Source organism: Zalophus californianus, chromosome 12 (genome assembly GCF_009762305.2).
Source record: "Zalophus californianus isolate mZalCal1 chromosome 12, mZalCal1.pri.v2, whole genome shotgun sequence".
Taxonomy (NCBI): Eukaryota; Metazoa; Chordata; class Mammalia; order Carnivora; family Otariidae; genus Zalophus; species Zalophus californianus.
Window position 1 is genome coordinate 48,672,409 of NC_045606.1, and position 26,874 is coordinate 48,699,282.

At 37.7% G+C, this 26,874-nt stretch overlaps 1 protein-coding gene across 3 annotated transcripts in view; it reads left to right on the forward strand.

Annotated features, from left to right (window-relative positions):
* Positions 1 to 26,874, forward strand: part of BZW2 (basic leucine zipper and W2 domains 2) — a 61,603-nt gene that overhangs the window by 10,741 nt on the left and 23,988 nt on the right. For 2 of the 3 annotated variants that reach the window (XR_003516548.1, XM_027574336.1), the window contains exons 2-4: positions 11,691 to 11,755; positions 20,394 to 20,570; positions 24,489 to 24,592. Coding sequence is in view for 2 of the 3 variants with exons in the window: in XM_027574336.1 (XP_027430137.1) it covers positions 11,698 to 11,755; positions 20,394 to 20,570; positions 24,489 to 24,592 (339 nt within the window). In the remaining variant the exon portion in view is untranslated. Of the gene's footprint in view, positions 1 to 11,690; positions 11,756 to 20,393; positions 20,571 to 24,488; positions 24,593 to 26,874 lie in introns of those variants that run through there. The other variant, XM_027574335.1, reaches the window with a different exon arrangement.

The window sequence follows — 26,874 nt, forward strand, 5'->3', positions numbered from 1 at the left end:
GCTTCATGGATATCAATTAAGAAACACCTATTTAATTATTAAAGCATTAACAAACACAACTGCAGCTCAAATGCATCGTTTGATCACTTTAACATACTAGAGAACCTTACTTCTTGTTAATTCACACTGCCTGGCTTTTGTGCAATGCTTGGGTCAAATCTCCACCTGCTAGAAAGGGAGCACCATGCAAGTTTTTTGGCTGGCCCCTGTTGAGTTTCTGTTGACTAGTACCAGTCATACGCTTGATAAATAAATACAAATACATGATTCTCTTTATGTTTAAACTTTTAAAAAATGTACTTGAGAATTTATAGCTCTCTGCTGTTTTGTTTGTTTAGTTTTTGTTTTTGTTTTTTTTTTTTTTTAATTTGAGTTTGTGTAGTCCACTGCTATAAAATTATGTCGGGCAATACAATCCTGTATCATCAGTGTGCTGTGTATCATTAGGTCCTGGGCTTGGCTTTGGCATTTCTATCCAGTTCATGCTCTGCCCATTGTGAAGTACTCGTGTGTATGGTAAGTGTTTTTTGTGTGCAACCCTTCAAATACGGCTTCATCTGCTAGACAGGCTTGGGCAGGTCCCCTCCTGGGAGGATGAGGCAGGAGTGGCTTGGTTGAGAGAACTCAGAAATGTGGAAAGTTGGATGCCTGCCCACCACCACCTTTGAGCTTCCTGAAGGTCCATTATCATGTTTTTTAAGCAAATGATCCAAAGCTAAATTCTCCCACTGGTTATTTGTTGGGGATATTTTTTTTTTTCTAGAGGATCCTATTTTCCTCTCCTTGATTAAAATCCTGAGAAAAATGAAATATACTTCAATCCTCCTTGTCATAACAACATCTTCTGACTTTCCACTTGAACTAGTAGTCATATATACTCTCATCAGTTTTGCTTTTGATACAAAATCGGCTTTAATAAACTGACTTACTCTCTGGCATTTGGCACCACTCCCTGCTGATTCTTCTTTTTTTAAAGACTACCTTTTTAGAGCAGTTTTAGGTTCATAGCAAAATTAAGAGGAAGGTGCAGAGATTGCCTGAATACCTTCTTCCTCCACACATACATAGCCTTTGCCATTATCATCATCCCCCCACCAGAGTAGTACATTCGGTACAGCTGATGAATTTATGGATCATTTGATAGCACATGGTCTGACATATCTTGGGTTCCCATCGTAAATGTTCAAGCCATTTTCTTTTCTTTTTTAATATTTATTTATTTGAGGGGGAGGGACAGGGGAGGGAGAAAAAGTCTCAAGCAGGCTCCAGACCCCAAGAAAGTGATGTGAGCTGAAACCAAGCATCTGACATTCAGCCAGCTTGCCACCCAGGCCCCCTCAGCCCATTTTCTATACACATGTGTGTGTACTTGTTGACATATATGCATAGGCATTTTCTGAAAGGATACATAAGACAACATTAAAGTATTTATTTTTTCTATGGAGTGGGATTCCACTTAATGAACATGAGATCACAAATGAAAGTTGGAAAGTAGTGGTATTTATTTTTTCACTTTTATGCCCTTTTGTACTGTGCTAGTTTGGGTTTTTTTTTTTCCATTAGTGTATTAGTAGTGCTTTACAGCTTAAAAGAGCTCAATAAAATAAAATGTTTCCAATTTTCCTAAAGTGATGCATTAGAACACATGGCTTTTAAAATAAAGATCCTAGAGGATGTCATTGAATCAGATTTCATCACTGTGTGTTCCAATGCAATTTTGTTAAAGTTGTTCTTTGTTGTGATATTAGAAAAGATGATAGATTGGATTTAAATGTTTTCTGCATGTATGCACTCCCCCAATGGAGAATTAAGCAATATGTTAAAATGTATACAGTGGTCATTACTTAAAGTTAGAATTATAGATATTTTTTCTCCCTCTTTTTTCCCTATTTTCCCTAAATGTGCAATAATGGATTTATGATGAGCTGATTTTATTATCAATTTTTAAGGAATTATTTTCTCTATAAAAAGTATTTTTTCACACCTTATTCAAGTAATCAAGAAATATGCATTATAATATATAAAATATGTAACCATATATTAATGAGATAAACAAATAATGGGTAACATAAAACCATATCTTGGTAGATAATAACCCTTCCAAATAATCATTTTGTGAGATTTTGTATTTACTCTGTTGATAATATAGCTGATCAAAAATGTGTTTTGGGTGGGTTTTTTTTTTTTAATTTATTTATTTAATTATTTATTTTTAAATAATCTCTACACCTGACGTGGGGCTCAAACTTACAACCCTGAGATCAAGAATCACATGCCCTACCAACTGAGCTAGGCAGGCACCTTATCAAGAAATGTTTTAAATTGCTTTTTGAAAAAGTATATTCAGGGGCTCCTGAGTGGCTCAGTTGGTTGAGTGTCTGTCTGGCTCTTGGTTTCAGCTCAGGTCATGATCTCAAGGTCGTGAGATCCAACCCCAAGGCCTACATGTTCAGCACGGAGTCTGCTTGGGATTCTCTCTCTCTCTCTCTCTCTCAAATAAATAAATAAATAAAATCTTTTTTTAAGTATATTCATTGCCTTTGAACACTATATAAAAGAAGGAATTTAGAAAAATATTAATTAAAAGGAATTTTGATTAATGACAGCATAATTAGTTTAATGTACAGTTAGCCTGTATGGAAGGAAGAAAGTAACTTGATAGGTAAATTCTGGAATATATCTTTCTAAATCACTTACTATATAATATTTTGTACTTGCATGTTTTTTGCTTTGATGAATTTTTTTTTAAAAATACAGGGAAAAATAATGGGCTGTTTTATTTAAAAATTTTTTAAAAGCCTTTTCTGTTCAGGAACCGTAACTTTGCCTTTAGGTATTTGTTTTGAAATAGTAAAAGTTAGAACTTCCTCTCTTTAAAAACCTCACATCTTATTTTGCATGCGTACATACACATTTTTTTTTCTGCTGACTATTCTTTCTATGATGGTAATCTTTGATAATACTCAGTTTCATTTTATATACTTCTCAATCTCTCCTCAATTAAGCCTGTAACATAGAAGACTATTTCCATGGCAGGAATAATACCCATAGTGCAGGGTATGGTTAAGCAGGTCATAGCTGGCTCACGCCAAGGATTTTCTGTAGTCTCTGTATGTAGCCGTGTAAATCCCCATTCTGATGTTACAGTAAGGGTGTTTGGGGGGCCTATTTTCTTGCACATGGGACAGTCGAATACAAGGAGATATATTAACCAGAGTAACATATTGTAAGCACCTTCAAATCAAGATTTGACTTTTTGCTTTATTTATTTGGTTTTTTACTGGAGTGTGCAGTCCATATACAGCAGGGTCATTTCCTGCTTCCCAGCTAACCAAATTCTGTAGGATCTGGGAAGTTACAGTATAAAGAATCCCTGTGTTGTTTAAGTGTTTAAGCCCCCCAAATTGTTCTCCTTGCTCAGCTTCATTCACTGAAATCTGTAGGACTTCCAGTGTTTGCCTTTGCTTCTTGGTTCTATACGTATATATCCACTTTATTTCTGAACCATCTGAGAGTGGGTGGCATACCCTTTGCCCCTTATTACATCAGAGCGTGTTTCCTTAGAAGAAGATACTTCTCATAAAGAGCCACAGTAAAATAATAAAATTGAGTGAATTTAACATAGATACCATACTTATCTCCATAGTCTGTACTCCAGTTTCATCAATTGCCCCAGTAATGTCATAAGTATATTAAGATATTTTTACAGGGCCGTACAGCATCCAGTCAAGGATTGCATGCTGCATTTAGAAATGTCCTTTTGATTCTCCTTTTATTTGCTACAGTTCTTTGATTTTTATTTTTAAGACACGGACATTTTTGAAAAATACAGGCCAATTGTTTGGGAGAATGTCCCTAGATCTGCCTTTGTTTCCTCGTCATTAGATTGAGATCATGCATTTTTGTTTGGAATGCCACATAAATAATCCTGTTCTAACTGTAAGGGTCCAGAGCCCTGTGGTGTCTGTTGTCCCTGGGTTTAAGGTGTTACCTTGTTTCTCCACTGTGGAGTTACCATTTTTCTTTTTGTAATTTTTGTGAAGATGCATGAGGCGATCTGAATATCCTTTTGATCATCAAGCATGCCTGCCCACATGCACACGTGTCATGGCACTGTTAGTATACCTTGATGATTCTTGCAAGAATCAATTTTTGCTACAATGATTGCAAAATGATGTTTTTCTACTCCATGTTTCCTTCTCTATTTATCAGTTGGCATTCTACTGAAAAGAAAACTTTCATTTCTTCCCAATTACTTTTCCTTTCCCTTGTGCACTGGTATATTTGCTTTCTCTAAAATAAATGAGTGTGAACTTGTAGATTCTTACTTTATTGAGTGAGTTATGTTCCATGCTGTTTTCAGTTACTTTAATGGCCAAATTGTCTCAGCTGATGCCAGTGGATTGTCCTCAGGATGGTTTCTATGTAGGTTGATCTATTTTTATCTTTTTTTGTTGTTGTTGTTTGTTCAAAGCAGTTCACTTTTCTGACACAAGACATGTCAGGATCATATGGAATCTTCCGTGTTCCAACCTTGGAATGAGCCATTTTATCCAAGAGACCTTTGTTTCTTTTAGTAGGAAATGATATTTAGATCGTTTATCATATTTCTCTTTATGCACAGATAGTATGATTACTTGTGACCCCTTGGGGATTGGTTTAAACTTCAAAAGAGGTTAAAGTGTTTCCATTTAAACACATAATTTTTCTAATTAAAAAGTTATATATCTTTATGTTATAGAAAATATAGAAAAGTAGTGTAAGAGAAATAAAATGCCCTTTGAACTCAGTGCTCATGTTGACCACTGTTGAGTGCTAACGTGCCTTATGTAGCTTAGATCATACCATATATATATATATATATAGAACTTGTTGGGTGGTTTTTGTTTTGTTTTGTGTTTCGGGTTGTTTTCTTTGCTGTTTCTACTTAACATATCACTGTTTTCTCCAAGTCTGAAAAATTAAACAATGGCAGTTTTCAGTCATACATTTTATCTTTTCTTTGTTGTCTCTCTATTCTCACTACTGTGATATCCAAAAGTAAGGAAAATTTATTTGCTCATCCTCCTCTTTTTCTGCCTCCCTCTTCAATCCTGTATTGTTTCCTGCCCTCCATCTTCCCCCCGATTGTCAGAGGGTGTAAAATCATCAATGTGGAAAGACGGCAATTAGTATTAAAGACTGCGGGAAGCATTTATTTTGTATACTAATTGCACCTTTGATTTTAGTTATGACAAGCTACTCAGTGATAAATATGTTTTCTCTAAAATTAACATAATGTTTGGCAAACAGAAATAAGTCACTTGAGGAATTATCTGCCTGGTGGTTGATCTGTATGTGCACAATTTTTAACTCTTGAGAGCAAAGACCATCTCTGGTTTTGGTCCCAATTTTTTCCTTTTTGGTGTAGGATTTTCCACCCTTGGCACAATTAAAATCTTGGACCAGAGAACCCTTTGTTGAGGAGGGATCTCCTGTGCCTTGTCCATTACTTAGCAGCATCCATAGCATCTACCTACTAGACATCAGTAGTGTCCCCACTTCCCCAACATGACAAAGTAAAGGTCTACAGACATTGCCACATGTCCCCTGGGGGGACATAATGACCCCAGAATGAGACCGCTGTCCTTAACACATAAGCACCCCCAAAATACAAATTAATAAATATTTAAACCACAGCTGCCTAATCTTTGGGCATTTCCTTGTCTTATACCACCATTTCCTCTAAGTTCTCAAAATTTATGGTTTGGAAATATTGTAGGTATGCAGTCATCATAGTGCTGTTGTCTGGTAGACAAAAGTTCTAAGTGTCTTAACTTACCTAGAACAGAGGCTTGGGGGCATTTTGCTATTAAAATACTTTGAAACATTATATTTGAGGGACTGGTTTTCTAAAACCCAAAGTGTGCTACAATGTCTGTTGTGTATGTGTGCTTGCATCTTTCCAAGTGTTGAGAGACTTAAGAATCACATCAGCAAGATTAGACCATCTGTAACGTTGAATGAATATGCCTGATCAGTTATTAAGGGAAGGGAATGATCTGGGAGAGATTGCCTCTGGGGAAAAGGGAAGCCCAGAGAAGGGAATGTACATGCCCAGGGTACTTTGTAGAAGTGACTGTAAGCAGAGGGCATGAATTGATAGGATGAAAGCATTTTAAGGTTTTATTTTCAATTCTTGACGGTTTTCTAAATTAACTTCACTAAGAGGAAATAAATAACATTACACATTATCTTCATTTATTTCTATGAAGAGGTTGTATGTGATACTTAAAATGTAATTTGTAGAATATTTCTAGTTTTGCTAAAAGGAAAGCGGAATAGCAGCATTCACAAACAAGGTAGGTATACTACTAAGTTTAAGGTGTGAAATTGTTTGGGAAATGTAATAATGGAAATTTTATCACGATGCCTTTACATCTTAAAAGATTTAGATGAACAGTTAGGTCTTCGTACTCTTTTTCAAAACGTAATTCCTTTGGGCATTGGTCATTCTTTCCTTGTCAGGTGGTTGCTTAGCACAATTTAAGTTTCCGCCATTAATGTCCCTCTGGAAATACATAGCTGTAAATTTTTGAGGAGTGAACTATTACTAAGTTTGGTTCTCTTTAAGAAAGACTATTTTTGTGCTTTTATACTAGTAAGGATAAGAAAGAGTAAAGGGATATGAATATAACAGTAATATTTTTGTGCTGAAGAAGGGAATGTCTGATTTCATTTAGAAACATTTTTCTTATATAGGTAGGCTACTATTTTAAATTTCATTGTTTTTTTTTTCAGTTATAAAAACTAAAACCTACATAGAATTTGCTTGGAGATACAGTGAAGCATTTTGTAGAGGCTGGGTGATTTTGATTATAGAGAAGCTGTTTGGTACAAAATCATGATAAGGACATTAAACAAGCTTATGCTATTCTGGGCAACAAAGTATAGTGTTATTGTAAGCATTTATCTGGTCTGTTGCTTTAGAATGTTAGTAATTTACACTTGCAGAGTGCAACTTAATTATTTTTGCTTCTTTTGAGATGATTGTTATCAACCCAAATGACTCCTGGACATGACAACTTTCTGTAAAGGATTTTCTGTTGTATGTTCTTGGAGTTTTAGCTTTAATGGAAAGGAGAATAGTTTATAACTATGGGCAATTTTTAGTTTGCTGTTTTTATGGTACATTATTTTGCTCATTTGGAACATAGAATAAAAGGTAGTTCTTGAAAGTTACTCCTAAACACAAAGTACTTCCTGAGAATGTTGCAATGAAGTGGCTGTTACATTACTAGGTTTGTGTGCTAGTGTTACTGTATCTTTATGAAATACTTTATACTTTGGAGATGATATTGTTGCCCTATAACTTTTATTATCTTAGAATTGAAAGTCTTTTTTTCCTTCTTGCTGCCTCCAGGATTATTTACTACACACAGAGTTTCGCTTTGTTTTTTGTTTGTTTGGCTTAAACAACAAACATTTATTCCTCACAATTCTGTAGGCTAGGAAGTCTAAGATCAAGGAAGATACAGATTGAGTGTTTGGTAAGAACCCACTTCCCACTTCATAGATGGCCATCTTCCTGCTGTGTCCTCACTTGGGAAAGGAGCCAGAGAGCTCTCTGTGGTCTCTTTTATAAAAGCACTGATCCCATTCCGGAGAGCTTCACCCTCATGACCCAATCCCCTCCCAAAGGCCCTACCAACTTCCTAATACTATCACGTTGGAGGTTAGGATTTCAACATATGAATTTGGGAGTTGAGGGGGTTGGGGGTGGGACACAAACATTCAGCCCATAACAGAGGCATATAACGTCAGATCATCCCATGATTAATCATTTGATTGTTAGGTTCAGGTGGTGACCTCCAGATATCATTAAGGTACAGTTTCCCTTTTGCAATTAATAAGTAAATTGTGGAGTGATTCTTCAGCACCATGTGAATGTGCTTTTCCCCTAACAACCTTTTATCCAATGGTTTTATTTATTTATTTATTTATTTATTTATTTATTTATTTATTATGAGTTTTGCTTTGAAGTTTGGTATTTTTTTTCTTTCTCACGATAGCCACCTGGTTTTGAAATTCAGGCAAAATGCTCCTCAGAGCCATTTTATTAAAAAAAAATTAATTAAAAACTTTCTATTCTTTGGATGTATTTTCACCTCTTTTATCAAAATGAAATGCGTTGGGCCATAATGAATTCTTTAGAACTGGGTTGCCCAACGTAACCACTAGCCATATTGGCCATTTTCATTCATTTTTTTAAACGATTTTATTTATTTATTTGACAGAGAGAGACACAGCTAGAGAGGGAACACAAGCCCGGGGGAGTGGGAGAGGGAGAAGCAGGCTTCCCGCCGAGCAGGGAACCCGATGCGGGGCTCCAACCCAGTACCCTGGGATCATGACCTGAGCCGAAGGCAGACGCTTAATGACTGAGCCACCCAGGCACCCCTATTTTCATTTTAATTAATGAAAATTAAATACATTTAAATTCCTCAGTTACACTAGCCACATTTCACGGGCTCAAGGACTACATGTGTCTAGTAGCTTCCATATTAGACAGTACAGATACAGAACATTTCCACCATCACAGACAGTTCTGTTGAATACATGGCTTTAGAATGGGGGATGGCAAACCACAGCCTGAGAGCCCAGTCTGATCCACCACTTGTTCTGTAAATAAAGTTTTATTGGAATAACTTGTTTACATATTGTCTATGGCTGCTTTCAGGTTCTAACAGCAGAACTCAGTAGTTGGAACAGATACCATGTGGCTTACAGCACCTAAACTATTTTCTTTTATCCCTTTATAGGAGATGATTGTGACCCCACTTCAACATATGCATATTCATAAAGTTGAGGTGGTTTGAATAGCTAGTTATATGTATATATTAGCAGTATAACATATGATATAAGGCAGATTTTCATAGTTTAGGGATTATCCAGACCAGAACTGTCATCCCCTTATAGGAACAACAAGAAAATCAGTCCTTCCCTGCTAGATCAAATTCTTTCCAAAATGAAGGGAATTAAAGAAGAAAAAACAGGCAAGACAACACACAACATGTCAATCTACTCAAGGTGTGCTGGGCAACTGGCAGAATTAGTACACAGTTGCCAAGAGGCCAACCCATCTGAGCTGCTGGCGCATTGTCACAGTTGGGCCCAGAGTCAGTTGGGAGTAAGGAATAGAATCTGCAAAGGACCCAGGACAGTAAGAATAGTAACACAGGAGGTGGGTAAAATTTTATTTCTTATATTTTAAACCGAGACATCTTTCAGTTGGGCCTTTCAGTTTAGTTTATTCAAAAAATGTTTATTTCATTAATAGGGTGCTTAGTTTTGAACTTTGATTGATTGAATCTTTTTAATATTTTATTGTCTTTTCTCTTGTGGAACAGCCAAGAAATTTAGTCTGTGAAATGACATGGGAAATATTTCAATCCAGTCGTGTTTTACCATTTTGCATACAATTTTCTTGTAATACTATTTTAAACCATGGAGCTTTTCCACTGGAGGGGGGGGACATGAGCTTATTTTTATTTTGTCTGTGTGTTTGGCTGATAGTTTTTTGAATGCATATATAGGCTCGGCTGTACCCCAGATAAGTTTTGTCTCTGAGGATTCTGTTAAACTGATTTAACATATGCATCTATACATACCTATGTGTATGTATTTTTAGTTAGTTGTTTTCAAGTTGTGAATTGTAGTGCAATCTAATCAAAATAAACATTTGACATTGGCCTAATAGAACTGTCTTTGTTATTCTTCTGGCCTAATAGAACCGTCTTTGTTATTCTCCGTTAATTTCCCAGGTTGAAACTAGCACAGTTTCTTATTCAAAGTGCCCTTGCTTCTCTCCCGCCAGGGCTTCAGTGAGTGCCTTATGAAGCAGATTATAATGTAGCTGGGAGGGCTAAATTTAGAGACAAGCCAAGCCTCTGCTCTAAATAGTAACAGCTAAGCGATAGAGACTTTTGGTGAACAGAGTATCTTCATTTAGTCTTTCAATACCAGTAGGTGAGTTGCTGTTGGTGCTTGTTTTAATTTTTGCTGCTGTGTCTGTTACAATCTTTGTATGCTTTTTTGTTTAAATGTTACTATGTTGTTTTCCACCTGTGGTATAAGGAGCGTATGCAAAATAAGGTCACAGAAGAGACCATGAAGAAACAAACTTTTGTGTTTAGAACTGAAGAGATTATAAATGGAGCTAAAGATTTTTAAAATAGAGTGATTCTCTGATCGGTAGGCTGTGTTTTGTGGTAATTCCTCATTAGCAGAAAAACAGCAACAAAATGCTAAGGTAGAGTTAGAGAATTCAATGAGTTTATATTCCGACGGTAAAATAAAACTTTTAGAGAAGGCTCACACTTTAAAAATTTTTTTTATTGATTCCATAATAGAGACATCTTTAGCAAAGAGTAACTGCAGCATGTTCACCTGCTAGAAAAGCTTCAGACTACCTGGAGTCTGTTTTTGTTTTTATAATACCTCAGTATGGGACACCATTTGTGGGGGTGACCAGGGAAGGCTTCTCTGAAAAGGAGGCGCTCGAGTGAGGGCAGAGAGTGAGCCATGTGAATGGCTGGGGAAAGATCCTTCCCAGAGGAGAGGCAGCTTTCTCCGGCACATTGGAAGAAGAGAGCGGGACGGCTGGGGCACAGTGAATGAGGGGGAGGGACACAGATGGCCGAAACGTGATCAGGGAGGGAGCCAGGGCAAGAAACATAGCACTGCATTTAGATCTCATTCTTCTGGAAAGCTTCATAACTTTCCATTTGATGGCTTCTTAGAACTTATTTAACCAGACTACTGTTTATGGGCATTTAACTTCGCAAGTTTTTTTGTTTTTTTGTTTTTTGTTCCTTTAAAGATTTTGTTTATTTGACAGAGAGAGACACAGTGAGAGAGAGAAACAAGCAGGGGGAATGGGAGAGGGAGAAGCAGGCTTCCCGCCGAGCAGGGAGCCCGACGCGGGGCTCAATCCCAGGACCCTGGGATCATGACCTGAGCCGAAGGCAGACGCTTAACGACTGAGCCACCCAGGCGCCCCTAACTTTGCAAGTTTTTATTCAGCAATGCTGGACTCAGTCCTTTTGTACACACGCACTTACACGAGTGCACACAGGCATAAATATGCATATTTGTGTGGGTAAAATGGCAAAGTAAATTTCTAGTGAAAGAATTTGTGGACTACAGGTTATGCACATGTAAATATTTATATTCACCAAATGCTTCTCCAAAGTACTGCGTGGAGTTTATTCCCTCTGTCAGAGTTTATGTCTGTGGTCGTTTTCCCTATGTCTCTTGTCAACACTAGGTATTCTTAAATTTTAAAAGTTTTGCTAGTTCAACAGTTACAATTATACCTTGCTTTTAAAAGTGTATTCAGGGGCGTCTGGGTGGCTCAGTCATTAAGCATCTGCCTTCGGCTCAGGTCATGATCTCAGGGTCCTGGGATCGAGCCCTGCATCGGACTCCCTGCTCGGCGGAGAGCCTGCTTCTCCCTCTCCCACTCCCCCTGCTTGTGTTCCCTCTCTCGCTGTGTCTCTCTCTGTTAAATAAATAAATAAAATCTTAAAAAAAAATAGTAAAAAAATAAAAGTATATTCAGTATAAGTGAGGTGGAACGTATGCTTATTAGCCATACATTTTTATGTGAACTGCTTATTTGAAATAATCTTTATTTTCTTTGTTTTCAGAAATTTTATGAATAAGCATCAGAAGCCAGTGCTAACAGGCCAACGGTTCAAAACTCGGAAAAGGGGTAAGGTTGTGCTGTGCATTTGTGTGTGTATGGGGGTTGGGAGAGCGGGTGACGTTCTAAGCAAGTTAGGAGATTTGCGGAAGGATTAGAATTATCCTTGTTTCCACTGAACCTCCCTTGTTCTGTTCTTTTGAGCTCTGGATATAGAATCTGAAGTTCTGCATTCAAGCCTTTGAATACTTCTTTACATGTTTGATTTTGGACAAGTCATTTAACTCGTCTGAACTTTGTGTCTTTATCTACTAAAGGAGGATGATTCTATCTGGTCAAGGTTTCCTCGCTCCTGTGAGGCTATGAAGACAATAGATAAACTCTACTGTTTTTGACATCCAGCATTTGTATTGAGTTTTGCTTTCTTTGTTGTTTTTAAGGAAATGTTGAGAGCAGAGATGGTAAAACTTAGGAGAAAAGGAAGGAAGGAGATATTGATGAGTTTTTACACTTGAAAATTTAAGAAGTCAAATTAAATTTCATGCCTAAATATCTTTAAAGCTCGGGATATTTTCACATTCTTTTATTGTGGAAAGGTAGTGATAGACCCCATTTGATGACTGGTAAATTTATTTGTGTGAGTGACTTCTTTTTATGTTATGTTCATCTTACCATCCTTTCTGTGTAAAGAATAGTTGTCAATTTTTAATCAGTTTTGCATAATTATAAAGAAGTCCTTTTGGACTTTAAAAAAAATAGTTGAGCTGTAACGTGGTAAGGAAACTTTTTTTAAAAGGAAACATGATATGAAATTATTATGTTGACTAACACTGAGGACAATAACTGAAACATATTTAAGAAAGTATCATGCAGAAAGATGAATGACAATTAGATATCTCTGTGAGGCCTCACTGCTGATTGCAAAGCTTGATGGCAGGTAATGGTCACCAAGTGCTAAATTGTTGAATTGATAGCCCATAGTATATGGCTTTTGGCATTTCCAATGTTGAGGTAGCCCCTGCAACTTATGCTGTCTTGCATAAGTACTGTGTGTCTGCATAAGTAGCAAGTCTGGCCTTGCAGAAGGAAAGGAAGTCTGAATGCAATCAGTGGTTTGGAGTAGAAGAGTTCATGAGAGTCACTAGATAGCAGTGGAGGCTGAATTTAGCTGTAAATGCTGCTCGCTGGGAATTCACATTCCTACTAAAAAATGAAAATTAAAAAACTATAAAGTAAGCAAAATGTGGTTATTTTGTACAGTATTTTTGTCTTGTGCTTTCCCCTTTTCTATTTTTTTTTTGTTTGTTTGTTTGTTTTTCATCCCTGGCTCATCCCTATAAACTAAGGCACATGGCCTGAGCCATCTCCCTCTGCTTGGTCCTCATGTGGGTCCTCATCTTGGTCTTACAAATTGTGTCCCCACTACATTTCCTCATTGAAATCCAGATGTTGATATCAATACAAGGCATTACAGTCAATGTGCCTTCATTATCTCATGGTTAAAAGCACTCATGGGGAAAAAAAAATGATGTGGATGATTTTAAAAGGACTTCGTCAGGAAGGAATGATACAGTTCAGAAAGGTAATTGTAGTTAAGGTATTGTTGAGCCCGGTAATGTGATAATATCTAATATATGCCCAACTGTGAGGTGCAGAAAGGTTCTCCTTCCCCTGCCCACTGGGGGAACATGTTAATCTCAGACCTGGATCCCCAGCACGAACAGCTTTATCCGTGTGATGCTGATTCATGGTAACTGAGCTGAAAAGCCAAGAGAGGGCCCAAGGATTGCACAACAGCCAACATGACTCAACAAGTAAACTGGCTCTTAGAGTCAGTCTTCAGTTTTGAACTGGAAAAGTTTTCTCTAATTCTGAGCTGGTTTGTCTCTGATTCATTCAGTGGGTAAGATTGTGCCTGTGTCTTTCTGCTCCTGGAATACCCAGAGAGAACTACCCAGAAATATATATTATTTGTCAGTTGATCGGGATTTATATAACTCAGGTCTGTTGGGGATTTCAGCAGCGCTTGAGCTATTTTGTGCTAGACTGCTGGCTGGGGGGAGAAAAATGGAGTCAGCCTCATTTTCTACACTTCATACTAGTGAATTGCCTCCTGATGATTTATCATGCTTTGGCTTTTCTTTTGCAATTATGATAGGGCTGACTTAAGATAAATGGTTGGCAGTTTTGTAGAGCTGAGGCAAAAAATCTAGTGAGGCTATTTCAAGGTCATTTTCATAGGCTGTCTTCTGAGGATCTGTCTTCAGTTTGAAACTGTTTGCTAGCAAAGCTGATAATGCTCTTCCATGCCAAGTTAGTAAAAAAAATGTATTTTCTATTGCTTAACATCAAAATTAAACATTATGATAGGACACATCATTTAGAAATCTACTTAGACTGTTTTCCTTTATGAAATATACACATTTATGATATTTTCTTCAAAGAAATTATGTTTTTTAGTGTGGCTTGTGGGAATTTGAAACAATGGAAATTTCTCCCCTGTGCCATTGTTATGCTTGGCTAAGTGAAATATTTAATAACTGAACTCGCCTCCCTATAAATTTTGTAGAGAAATTGCATTAAAATTAGTGAAAATAGGAGAGAAAAAAAATAACTGACTACAGGCATCCAGAGCGCCCACATACCCTGGGTTCTCCCTGAGACTTTTCATCTGTCTTGGCAGTTTTAAATCACTCTTAGATCTATAATAAGTGTTAACAACTAATCTAGTAAACCTTTGAATGCTGAAATATGTATGGTTGTAAATATATATATATATGTAAATATACATGTCTGTGTATAATTAGAAAACCCATGGTTGTTCTAACTCGTTTACTATACTTAAGCAACATTCAAAAAAGGATGTAGGTTTTGTTATTTATCACTCACTCAGTGGTAGGAAAAATGTTATATTAACCAGTTACTTTGGTTCCCAGAGAAAGCAGTGTGTTTAGATAACTTACAGGCATATTTGAGCATCAGAAATAAGCCTGTTTCTCTATGTCAGTATAAGGGCCAGCGTGACTAACTCTCTAGTGTCACACTTGTGATTCACCAACACAGTATAAATTTGAGACCCTAATTATATACTTCCCGCTTCAAGGGAGGTTAGACCTGTCAAATGGAAACGCAAGGAAGTAATAGCGTATTTTCATTAGGATTTTGTTAGTATTTTTGCTAGACTGTCCTCAAGTGAACTACAAAGTACATATAATGTCTAGTTTCTGATAAAAAAGAACTTTGGGGTAAAATATTGTCGTGTTTCCCCAAATTTTCATCAGTGTTCTTGCCATTTTCTTGTTGGGGAATTTTTTATTCCTCTGGATAGACATGTTATCTTAGCAGATAGGAGCTTCTTTTCAGCCTGCAAAACAATGATTAATCCTAGCATGCCATCACAACTTCTTAAGATGCCCAAGCTACGAGCCATCATCCTCACCTAATGCATTATCACTCACTGTTGAAGTATCTTCAGCTGTGACTTGCTGTCTTCATCCTCTCATTTCCCTCTTCCTTGGCAGATCTCTTAGGAAGATAGAACTGAAATGAAGGGCTTTATACAAACACAAGTTTTTGAGTTGTCTCTCTGATTCAAAACGAAGTCCTCTGCGTGAATTCTTAGCATGGTCTAGATTTTTTACCTGTTTACTAACTTTCATTTTCCAATGCCTCAGAGTTACAATTTTCGTATCATCAAAGCCTGTTCTACCGCCTGAGTCAACATTCAAGTATGTCGTAGTGCCGTTGCAGGAATGGCCTCAGTTGGTTTTGAAAGCTGGTTACGAGACAATAAACAACTTGTGGTGGTTTCGCTTCTCATGTTCTCATATAACAGGAAAGAAAACTTTTTCTGCCAAAGGGGTTAGGAGAATTACTTTTTGGCTGGACCCGGAGTGGGGGGTGAAGTGTCCTCCGCTTGCCATTGAGTTCGTCCTGCGTAGTCACAGCTCCCCCCTCCTCCAGCTTCTCATCCTCTGGAGTTCCCGTTCTCGTCCTCCCCCTCCACAAAACAAGACCTGAATTATATTTTTCCTGCAGTCAACATTTGCATGTTCTTGGCTGCATGATGTTTTGCTTATGGCATCAAACGGACTTTTCTCTCTTGCTCGTGAGATAAATCTCTTGTTCGTGAGCGTTCAGGTTACATCTGTCTTTATGACATCTTACCCTGTGTGACTCTGACCGCTACTGGGGATGCCATTCTTTGGTTCTGATGCTGTGGGGTTAACCCCTTACAGCCCACCCCTTCCTACTAGACCGGTATAAGCAGTCTGTACAAACCAGACAGGTGCTATTCTGGTGTCCAAGTAGTTTTTTAAATGTATGCGGGTCCCGTGGTTTAAATAGTCAAACCATCCTGCAAGACATGTTATAGCAACAGCAAGTAGACTCCCCAGAGGAATGCCTTCTGCTCTTTATATGCTTCTTTTAATTTTACGTTCACATAACCAAGTAACAGTCTTAACATGGTTATTTCCTGACTTTTCTGGGGGACGTATTGTATCTGCACTTGATACTACGGAAGATGAGGATTGAGCTCTCTTCACTGCCCTATCCACCTGCAGACCTCTTCTTTTTACTGTAGCAGGGTTTATTTTAGCTAGACCACTGTGCAGGGTTTCTGTTACTTTGACTTTGTTCGTGCTCTTCAGAGTTCAACTGTTACTAGATTACTCTTCTTCTGAACATCATTTGGTCTTTGAAGTTAATGTTTCATCATTTAAATGTCATAATTTATCCTTTTTTGTTGCTGTTGTTGTCAGTGCCTTAACACTACTCAATACCAAGCTTTCCCTTCGTTAGGTAGACCTTTAAATACAGAAACTTGAGGACTTCTTGCCATATATCACACTACGCTATCAGAGTGACAAACCCCCCCAGCAGCTTGCCCTCTAGGCCAGCAGTGCAGCTCAGGATGTGAGATGTTTGCAGTGTCTTTTCACCGCTGTCCCAGAGAGTCCTGTTGCCTGTCTCCGATTTTTTTCTCTTTTTCCTGGGATCTCATGACTTAGTAAGATCATGTGATCTTCTCTCATTTTGGTGTGGAGTGTCTGCTTCAAGCCAGCTTTTTAGAAAGCAGTGTATGAGAAACATCATTTTTGAGGCCTCGGATGTCTCAAAATGCGTTTATTCAGCTTTTACACTTGGCTGACAGTTTGACTGAACCCCGGACTTAGAGTTTGGAAACTGTTTTCCGTCAGAATTTTGAAGAAATTTCTTCTGGTTTCTAGTATTTCTGTTGAGCAATTTAATGTCATTCTGGGGCGCCTGGGTGGGTCAGTCAGTTAAGGGGCTGCCTTCAGCTTAGGTCATGCATGGTCCCTGGGTCCTGGAATCGAGTCCTGCATTGGGCTCCCTGCTCAGCGGGGAGCCTGCTTCTCCCTCTGCCTGCCGCTCCCCCTGCTTGTGCTCTCTCTCTGTCAAAAATAAATGAATAAAAATCTTTAATGTGATTCTGTTTTTGATAGTTTATATGTGATTTGGATTTTTGCCCCTGAAACTGCTGACAGCTGCTTTGTTCCCAGCATTGAGATTACGCGATAACGTTGGCATCTTATCACGGGCCCGCTTTGAATCCTTGTGTGCAGAAAACTCTTTACTGAGAAACTCATGTCCTTCAACTCTGTAAAACTTTTCTTGAAATTTTCAAATCATTTCTTTCCTTAAAAAAAAAAAAAATTCTCAGGGCACCTGGCTGGCTCAGTCTGTGGAATATGTGACTGTTGATCTCGGGTTGTGAGTTCGAGCCCTGCACTGGGTGTAGAGATTACTTTAAAAAAATATAAAATCTTAAAAGAAAATTTCTCATTAAAATTATTATGTGGACATTTGACTGGTGTGCCCTTTTTCTTATTTTTTTGCTCCTATTTTCTACGTCTTTTTTTCTTGGCTTTTTTTTCTAGTTTCTAAGAGATATTCTCAGCTTTCTTTCTCAGCTCTTCTATTGAATTTTTGACTTTTTCTATCATACTTTCCATTTCCAAGAACTCTTTATTCATGAAATGTTTCTTCTTTTTTAAAAAAGCATTTTATTCTTCCTTTCTTCTTCCTCCTCCTTCTCCTTTCTTAAAGTTGCAGTGTGCACTTATCTCTCTAAAGGTATTTATGATGGGATTTTTGTAAAGTTTCTGGTTCATCCTTTGCCCCTCCCTTTCCACATCCAAACTCATTCTCTAAAGGGGGAGATGAAGGTGAAGTCCTGTGAATTGAATCCTACCTTTACCTTTAATTTAGTCATTTTTTTTCCTGCCTCTTCTGACCTCTGGTTTGTCATCTTCACTTCTTTTCAACAGTGTATGATCCTTGCTTTGTTTATGATCTAGCTCCAGGGGCTCCCGGCTGGTTCAGTCGGTGGGGCACGGGACTCTTGATCTCGGGGTCATTCATATTCAAGCCCCACATTGGGCATAGAGATTACTAAAAAAAAATTAAAATTAAAAAAAAAAAAGATCTGACTCCAAACTGACCTTCCACAACAAGTCTCTCTTGAGTCTGCTGAGGGTAGGAAACTCCATATACCCATATCCCTACATCCTATGAAGCCCTTTCAGGGGTTCTACAAACTCAAAACTATTTCCATTAAAATACTCAGATTTTATGTGCCTCTTTCACACATTCACTCATGGTGTATGGTGGTTTCCCAGAGACTACATGATGTGTGATATCACAACAGATTGCACACAGTGGTTAAGGGAATCCATCTCTCTTGCTATTAAGCCAGGCATTAAAGAGATTAAACAAAGCCTGCCTTCACACTAATTTTTTTTAATTTGATAAATACTTTTAAATTTTCTGTTTTAATTTCTATAGAGTAAATATCCATAGATATAACCTCCTTACACAAAAAAGCTTTCTGGAATCCTCAGTACTTTTTAAGGGTGACAGGGGATCATGAGACCAAAATGACTGAGAACATCTGCTCTGAAGCTATAAATATACATATATAGTTCATGGTATATATTAAATATTTAAGTGCCTTGAGTAACTTATCTTGTAAAAAGAAATAAGTGTGGATATACATGTGGAGAAAAGGAGATCTTCATGAAATGTTGGTGGGAATATAGAGTGGCGTAGCCACTACGGAAAACGGGATGAAAGTTCCTCAAAAAATTTAGGGGCACCTGGGTGGCTCAGTCATTAAGCGTCTGCCTTTGGCTCAGGTCATGATCCCAGGGTCCTGGGATCGAGCCCCGCATCGGGCTCCCTGCTCTGCGGGAAGCCTGCTTCTCCCTCTCCCACTCCCTCTGCTGTGTTCCCTCTCTCGCTGTGTCTCTCTCTGTCAAATAAATAAAATCTTAAAAAAAAAAATTAAAGGGGCGTCTGGGTGGCTGAGTCAGTTAAGTGGCCAACTCTTGATTTCGGCTCAGGTCATGATCTCAGGGTCCTGGGATCCAGCCCACATTGGACTTCACGCTCAGCAGGGAGTCTGCTAGAGGACTTTCTCTTCCTCTCCTCACCCCCCTCCTCCACCATGCACACACTCTCTCAAATAAATAAATAAATATTTTTTAAAAATTTTAAAATAGAACTACCATATTATCTAGTAATTCTACTACTAGGTATTTATCTGAAGAAAATGAGAACAGTAATTTGAAAAGTTATAGGCACACCTGTGTTCATTGCAGCATTTACAAATAGCCAAGGTATGGAGGCAACCTAAGTATCCATTGATGGATGAATGGATAAAGACGATGTGGTATATACATATATGCAATAGAATATTATTGATCCATAAAGAGAAAGAAATCTTGTCATTTGGGACAACGTGGATAGACCTTGAGGGCATTATGATAGTAAGTCAGACAGAAAGACAGATACCATATGATCTTACTTATGTGTGGAATCTTTCAAAACAAAACAAAACAAAACAAAACCCCCAAACTCATAGATACAGAGAACAGACTGGTGGTTGCCAGAGGCAGGGAGTGAGGGGCGGGCAGAATGGGTGAAGGTAGTCAAAAGGAACAAACTTCCAGTAATGAAATAAATAAGTTCCAGGGATGTGAATTGCAGCTTGGTGACTACAGTTACTGATACTGTGTGGTATAATAGAAAGTTGCCGGGAGGCTAAATCTTAAAAGTTCTCGTCACAAGAAAAAAGAATTCTAACTACATATGGTGATAGATGTTAACTAGACTTACTCTGGTAATCATTTTGCTGCACATCTGAAACTAATATGGCAGTTATATAATGGATACATTGATAATTGAAACTAATATATGTCAATACTAGGAGTAATAATGAGTAATAATAACAAATAATAAAGAGATGTCCCTCTTTTATTTCCTCCCTCCTAATCTTTATTTTCATGTGTATATTCTCCTTTATTCTTAGGCGGTTCTCCCTGAGTCATTTTCTTTATCCTAAATCAAAGAAAATTTTAAGTTTTGATTGTTATACTTTATTTTTTCTCAGGTGGTTAGGGTTAATAGATTACAGTGGCCTGTGGATGACAGAAATGATCAGTTATCAGTGTTATTATGTACTAGATAGAGTTAATGTATTTTTGTGGCCCCTTTAAATAGGAAATAAATAATTTGTTTGAACAAATGTTCAAACAAGGGGTTTCAGAAAAACTTAGTTGTCTTCCAACTTTTAAATAATCACACTGTCAAGTAAAGAATGATGAACAAAGGAAATGTATGGTTGCATTTGGGAATCGGATGTGTTAGTAAAAGAAATAATTTCGTAACTTACTTATTTTAGATGAAAAAGAGAAATTCGAACCCACAGTCTTCAGGGATACACTTGTCCAGGGGCTTAATGAAGCTGGTGACGACCTTGAAGCTGTAGCCAAGTTTCTGGACTCCACAGGCTCAAGGTTAGATTATCGTCGCTATGCAGACACGCTCTTCGATATCCTGGTGGCGGGCAGTATGCTTGGTAAGCCACGCGCTGTAGAGTCTTCTTGTAGTACTTGAAATTCCACTGAAATACTTCCTTATGAGGTAGAATCTTTATAAATTTACATTTATGAGAGTTGATAAGAAATACAAATGGGAGTCTGTACAATTTTTACCTCGTTTACGAGTTGGGATGGTAGTAGTGTGGCTGTAGAAACAGTTACTGGTTAAGAAAGGCATAGAAATATCGATTTTTTTGTTGTTGATGTCACCCCACAGCCACTTTGCTTTATAGCCAAAGGCCAGCTTCCCATGTGTCCCTAATTCTTAAATGTTTCTGGAGCAGACGGAGGAGGAGGAGTAAGTAATTCATGCAGTAGAGTACAACTTTGTGTATGTCTGCTAGTTCCTTCCAGTATATTTAATCAACCCCCAATGCCATAGCACCTTTTCTTTTGACGCCCACCCTTTTTTCATGCAGTGAAATGTAACTGTGTCAACAAGTTTAAAAGTAATTCTCTGTTTGTCATTAAATGCTATTTAATCTGTAAATAATAAAACGTCAGAAATACAGTTCAGATCTGGTTTTTAAAAAATGTGTAGTTGTGAGTATAGAGCTAAAAGGATTAAGGATAGAAGTTTTAAAATTATTAAAGATAGGTTAAAAGCAGAATAAAAATTAGGGAGCAGAAGCATCTAGGAAGAAGGCTTTAGAATACTATTTCAGTGACGTGGTATGTTGATCTAAATGTTGATGAGATGTCATAATGACCCATTGTTTCTTTTATAGTTATCCTTAGAACTTAGTTTTTATAATTAGTTCCTGTGGTAACCATAAATCAGGAGGAGTCGTCAGACCCCTAGGCTAGGGATTTTCAACTGCCTGGGGGCATTTGCAAGTGTGTAGAAATGTCTGGGTTGCTACGAAGACTTGGTAGTGGAGATAGGTATGCCTCCTACTTTGCTGTACAGGGGCTATTCAAAATAACTAAAAATGGCCCTGTCCAGTGTGCTATATCAGTGCCTTTCATTGAGAAGCACAGTTTAAGCCACCTACTTAATTAAGGACAAGGTACATACTTTCATCCATATTGAGGTAGAGCCACACTTCAATTCCTCCCTCTGAGAAATCTCTCCGTTTGGCGACATGGCTCCACTTAACTCCCAGGCCCCCTTTTGGTCTGTACTGCTGCTTTTCATGACGTACCACGTTAGTTTTGTTGCTGTCATTGTATCTAAAGATCTCACATTCTCACTGCTGATAATTCAAGTCCAAGTATAAGAGCTATATCTCCCTTTACCCAGAGATAACTTGTTAATATTTTGATTAATTCCCTTCTATCAGTCTCTTTACCTACACATGCTAATTTGTGAGAATGGGATGATATTTTACAAGTGTGATACTCTGCATGGCTGTTTCGTATTTATTCAACAATATGTTGTTGCCTTTCATGCCCAGGGGTGTTACCTCGGATGATTCCAAAAAGAACCAAAATCATACCGATTTTGAAGCATACTTAACTTGTTCCTTGTTTCCTTTATTATAAGTAAACAGTATCTGTATACACACAGATTTGTACTTGTATCTGATTATATCTTTATATATTTAGCAAGGGATTAATGAATTGAAGAATAGAGATATCTATATCTATCTTTGTCTTCCTATCAGAGAGAGGACTGGCCCTCAAAAGGAAGATCCTAATTAACATTTTACCAAAAATCATGGGTTCCTACCTGTTTACATACACCTTTAACAATAATATTAGGTACTCTCAAGCTTGTCAGTTTTTTTAAATTTTGCCAATTAGGTAAGTGATGTTTTCATTCAAAAACTTTTAAATCAATAGTAAAGTTGAACATTTTCTGATGTGATGATTGGCTTTTTGTATTTCATTAATTATGACATACTTTTATGGATGTACTGGTAAATTCTACACAAGAATAGTCTTCAGCGAGTTTTGGTTCTTGCCAAAGTCACTCATGACTTTAATAGTGAATCCTATAGACCCTTTTCAGTTCTTAGGGCCCTCCTGGCAGCTACTGCTGACCCTCTGTCATTCTTGAAATGTTTTATTTTCTTCCCTTACACGAGACCATTTCGACTTGTATTTCTCTGGATGCCTCTCACATGATTCTTGGGTTTCCATACTTACTGCCCCCACGTATATATTAAATTATCTGTACACTTTGCATCAGTAATCTCAAATCTTCATTAACCGTCTTTATAATGATAATCAGCAAATTTATATCTGCAACCCAGATTTTGCTCCTTTGCTCTACATCCATATATCCAGAAAGGTAGGGCAAAGCATATGGTAAGACTTAGGAGCACAGTTGTTACAACCCCCAGATATCCACCAGGGCCAGACCTATGATGTAATGAAGAAAGCCAGCCAGGCACATTCTTTTTACATAAACACTTTGTTTACTTAGTGACTATGGGAATTGTCTTCATACCCACCAAAAAAAAAAATTTTACCTTCTTCCATTGTTCTTAAAACAATAGTCATCTTGGTTTTTCAGTTGTGTTCTTTGTAGAGTAGATACAAGAACTATTTTTTCTTTTACTTATATTTTGAGGAGAACAGCAGGCTCACCAAAATTTTAGAAAGGGCAATTAATACTTGATTCCGGTATCAGGGGGAAAAAAAATTTAATGAAGCTGTAGCAATATTATTAATGTATAACAAATGTTTTATAAAAGAATGCAGTTTTTTAAAACTTACCTCTTAAGAGAAAACACTATAGTTTCAAAATCAGACTTTTCAGTTATGTAACTTCTGTCAGATAGGAGTCATTAGCCTAGAGTTTTTAGAAGATTATCATCTATTTGATAATAGATTTTTATTATAATTTTATTAAATTTTGTTCCAGGTGGTTGTATTCATTACAGAGAGCTAATTAAATCTTAGGCATAAATTAATTGCATGAAAATAGATTCCTGAAGGAGCTGACTTTTCTGAAAAGTAATTTGCTTATTAAATGGTATGCTGGAGTCTGAAAAAGGTTGACTAGGTATAGCACTTTCATCCAAAGATCTAAAATCACAAGTTAAATCAAGGCAGTTACATAAATGCATAAAAGAAGTGGCTGGTGCAAGTATATCTTCTTCAGATATTTGTTGAGTGTATGAAAGGCAGTAGTCTAACTTGGCTTGTTGAACCCCCCTCCCCTAATTACAATGAAGTAGAGTGAGAAAACAAAAACACCTAGTGTTGATTCTGTTCTTCTAATCACCCAGTGTTTGTAATGGCCATCACTGAAACTTCCAGAAGGAGCCTTTGAATGTGCAAATTTGAGTCATAGAAAAAAAGACATTCTTTTGTTCTAGTCCATTTATTCCATGATATTATACAGGCCATGGGGAAAAAAGATGAGAGAGAGTAAAATACCCTCTTTCCTAGCCGACACCGCTGCCAGGTCTTCCAAAACAAATAGTGAGGAGTCGGAATGTAGACTGATCAACCCTACATGGATAACGGCATTAGTGGAGGAGGGAACAGTCTTAAAACCTACTCACGTAGAAACTAGCAAGGTCTGCTACAAGAGCCAAGTCTGGCCAACCTCCGTGTTGGTGAACTGGAGTCCCGCAAAATATTATTAAGCCTGAAAAAGCGAACCATGTCTTGAGGTCGCACACACCAGGAACAACATTGAGAATAATTGAGTCCAGACTTAGAGTGACAAAGATTTTATAGTGATAGGATCCTGGTAGAACATTAATCTCACACACTATGGCAGTACTATAAAATGGAACCACCAGTTTGCTTTATATTAGAAACATACACAAATATGTAACAACGTATGCATCTACACATGCACCCCATCCTATGAATTTTTATGTGATTCTAAATTTTTACATCTACTTTTACTGTTCTCGATGTGCAGGAATTGATCTGTTCTGCAAATGGCTCCTCTCATTTCAGTATTGTCTTAATCATTACCTTCCTCTTTTCAGCCCCTGGAGGAACACGCATAGATGATGGTGACAAGACCAAGATGACCAACCACTGTGTGTTTTCAGCAAATGAAGACCATGAAACCATCCGAAATTATGCTCAGGTAGAGCCCCTCATTGAGAGATTGTTGTGTAAGAAGGGGAACATTTGAGCAGGATTTAGGGAAACGGTGGGTTCAGAAATTCTACAGGCCACTTTTCTAATAGGAATGTTAGATTGCTCTTAAACCTATGAAGAGATACTCAACTGCATTCATAGTAAGGCAGTGGGCATTAAAACTTTGCAAAGGTAGACTTTTTTTACTTTTCACCCATACAGAACACAGAGAATCAGATGCTCACATAATTTTTTTTTAATTTTATTTATTCATCAGAGAGAGAGAGAGCAGAAGCAGGGGGAGCAGCAGGCAGAGGGAGAGGGAGAAGCAGGCTTCCCGCTGAGCAGGGAGCCCGATGTGGGACTCGATCCCAGGACCCTGGGATCATGACCTGAGCTGAAGGCAGGCGCTTAACTAACTGAGCCACCCAGGCATCCCATAGATGCTCACATAAATTCTTATGGGAGTATAAACTGGTACAATCCTTAGGGAGAGCAATTTGGTACTATCTTTTAAAACTAAAACTACACACTCCCTTTGACCCAGCAGTTCCGCTTGTAGGACCTTATCCTGCAGATAAGCTTGCATGTGTGTAGAATGACACAGACAGTGAGAGTTATCTGTGTCACTTGTAAGAGCCTCACGGCATGGAAACAGCACAAAAGTCTATCAGCAGAGTACTCGTTAAAGTTTTCTAATTCATATTAGTAGATTATCGTGTGGCTATTCAAAAGAAAGAGACAAGAAGGTGTTTGTAATATGTAAAATCTGTAAAGGAATCACATCCAGATTCAATAAAGAACTACAAGTCAGTAAGAAAAGGACAAGCAGCCTATTAGGAAGGGATGTATAGGCATTTCGGAGGAGAGGAAACACAAGTCTCCCCCGAAACAGATGAAGACATCTTCAAACTTATTAGTAATTAGGGAAATTTCAATGAAAATCGTGAGATACCCTTTTGCATTCATTGGATTGGTAAAAAAAATAAGAAGTCTTTAGGCCCTAGTGAAGGTCAGGAAGTGGTGGGACTGTAAAATGGAACAGCCTGGTAAACATGACCTTGTAAAGCTGAACATACCTGCGTCGTGACTAGCTGGTTTGGGATTGGTGTATTCCTGTGCTGTCACTGGCTCTTAACAGTCAGGTGTTATTCTCAGCTAGACTAGGAGTGCGAGTCCCAGGACTCGAGTGACTGTGCAAACTGGAAAGCAAGTTTGCTGGATTTTGATACCATTTATTCTTTTTCTTTTATTGCATTCTGGGTCATTATTCTTTCCTCATGGGGCACCAGTGTCATTTTTACCCTTGAGCTCCATCTTGATCGTATTAAGCGATAAGCATGCTAAAAGTTTTAGATGAGTGCTTATTATGTGGAATATAAGAGAAAGGAATTAGATTCAGAAATCATTTTCAGTTATAAAAATAGTCAACATTTATAAAATCTCTATTTAAATAAGAACACTGTATTATTTTATTCAGGCTACCATAATAAAGTACCATAGAATGGATGAAGAATGGAGAACTTTATTATTCCCAGCTGGGAAGGCTGGGGAGGCCCGATCAAGGTGTCAGCCAGTTTGGTTCCTGGCGTAGTCTCTCTTCTGGCTCTTAATAAGGCCATCAGTCCTATCAGATTAGGGCCCCACCCTTATTTAACTACCTCTTAAAGTCCCTATTTGCAAGTATAGTCACATTGGATGTTAGGGCTTCAACATATGAACTTAGTAGGAACACAAACATTCAGTCCATAGCAAACATCATTCCACTTAAAAAAAAAAAAAAAAAAAACAGCCCAGAATTCCACTGACACAGTTGCAAACCCTCCTTGAATGTTCTAACTAGATTGTGGGGGCCAGTAATCTTTTATTACTATTAAGTTATACCAATTTTTGCTTGTCTGCCAATAAACATGTTTGTGTCGGTCTAAGAGTAGAATATCCCTGAAGTCTGCTCTCCTCTCCATCATATCCATGGTCTTTGTGATGATAAATGCAGCCCCCTTTATTTCAGTTGTTTTTAATCTCTGCGTCTCACAGTTTTAACATTATGGTATTTTCATCAAAATTAGCTTTGATTTCTTACCTGTTTTACTCTTGACTAAATTTCTTTTATTCTACATTGATGTAGTCATCCTTTTTTCCCCGCAGGGGTCATAATAACTCCTTTGAAATGCTTCCAGTTCTTGTATCACAGAATGCACATATTTAACTACAATTTTTTTATTATTATTATTAGAGGCCCATGTTGTGGTTATGGTGACTTTCTACCCCTATTGTCTTTTATTTAAA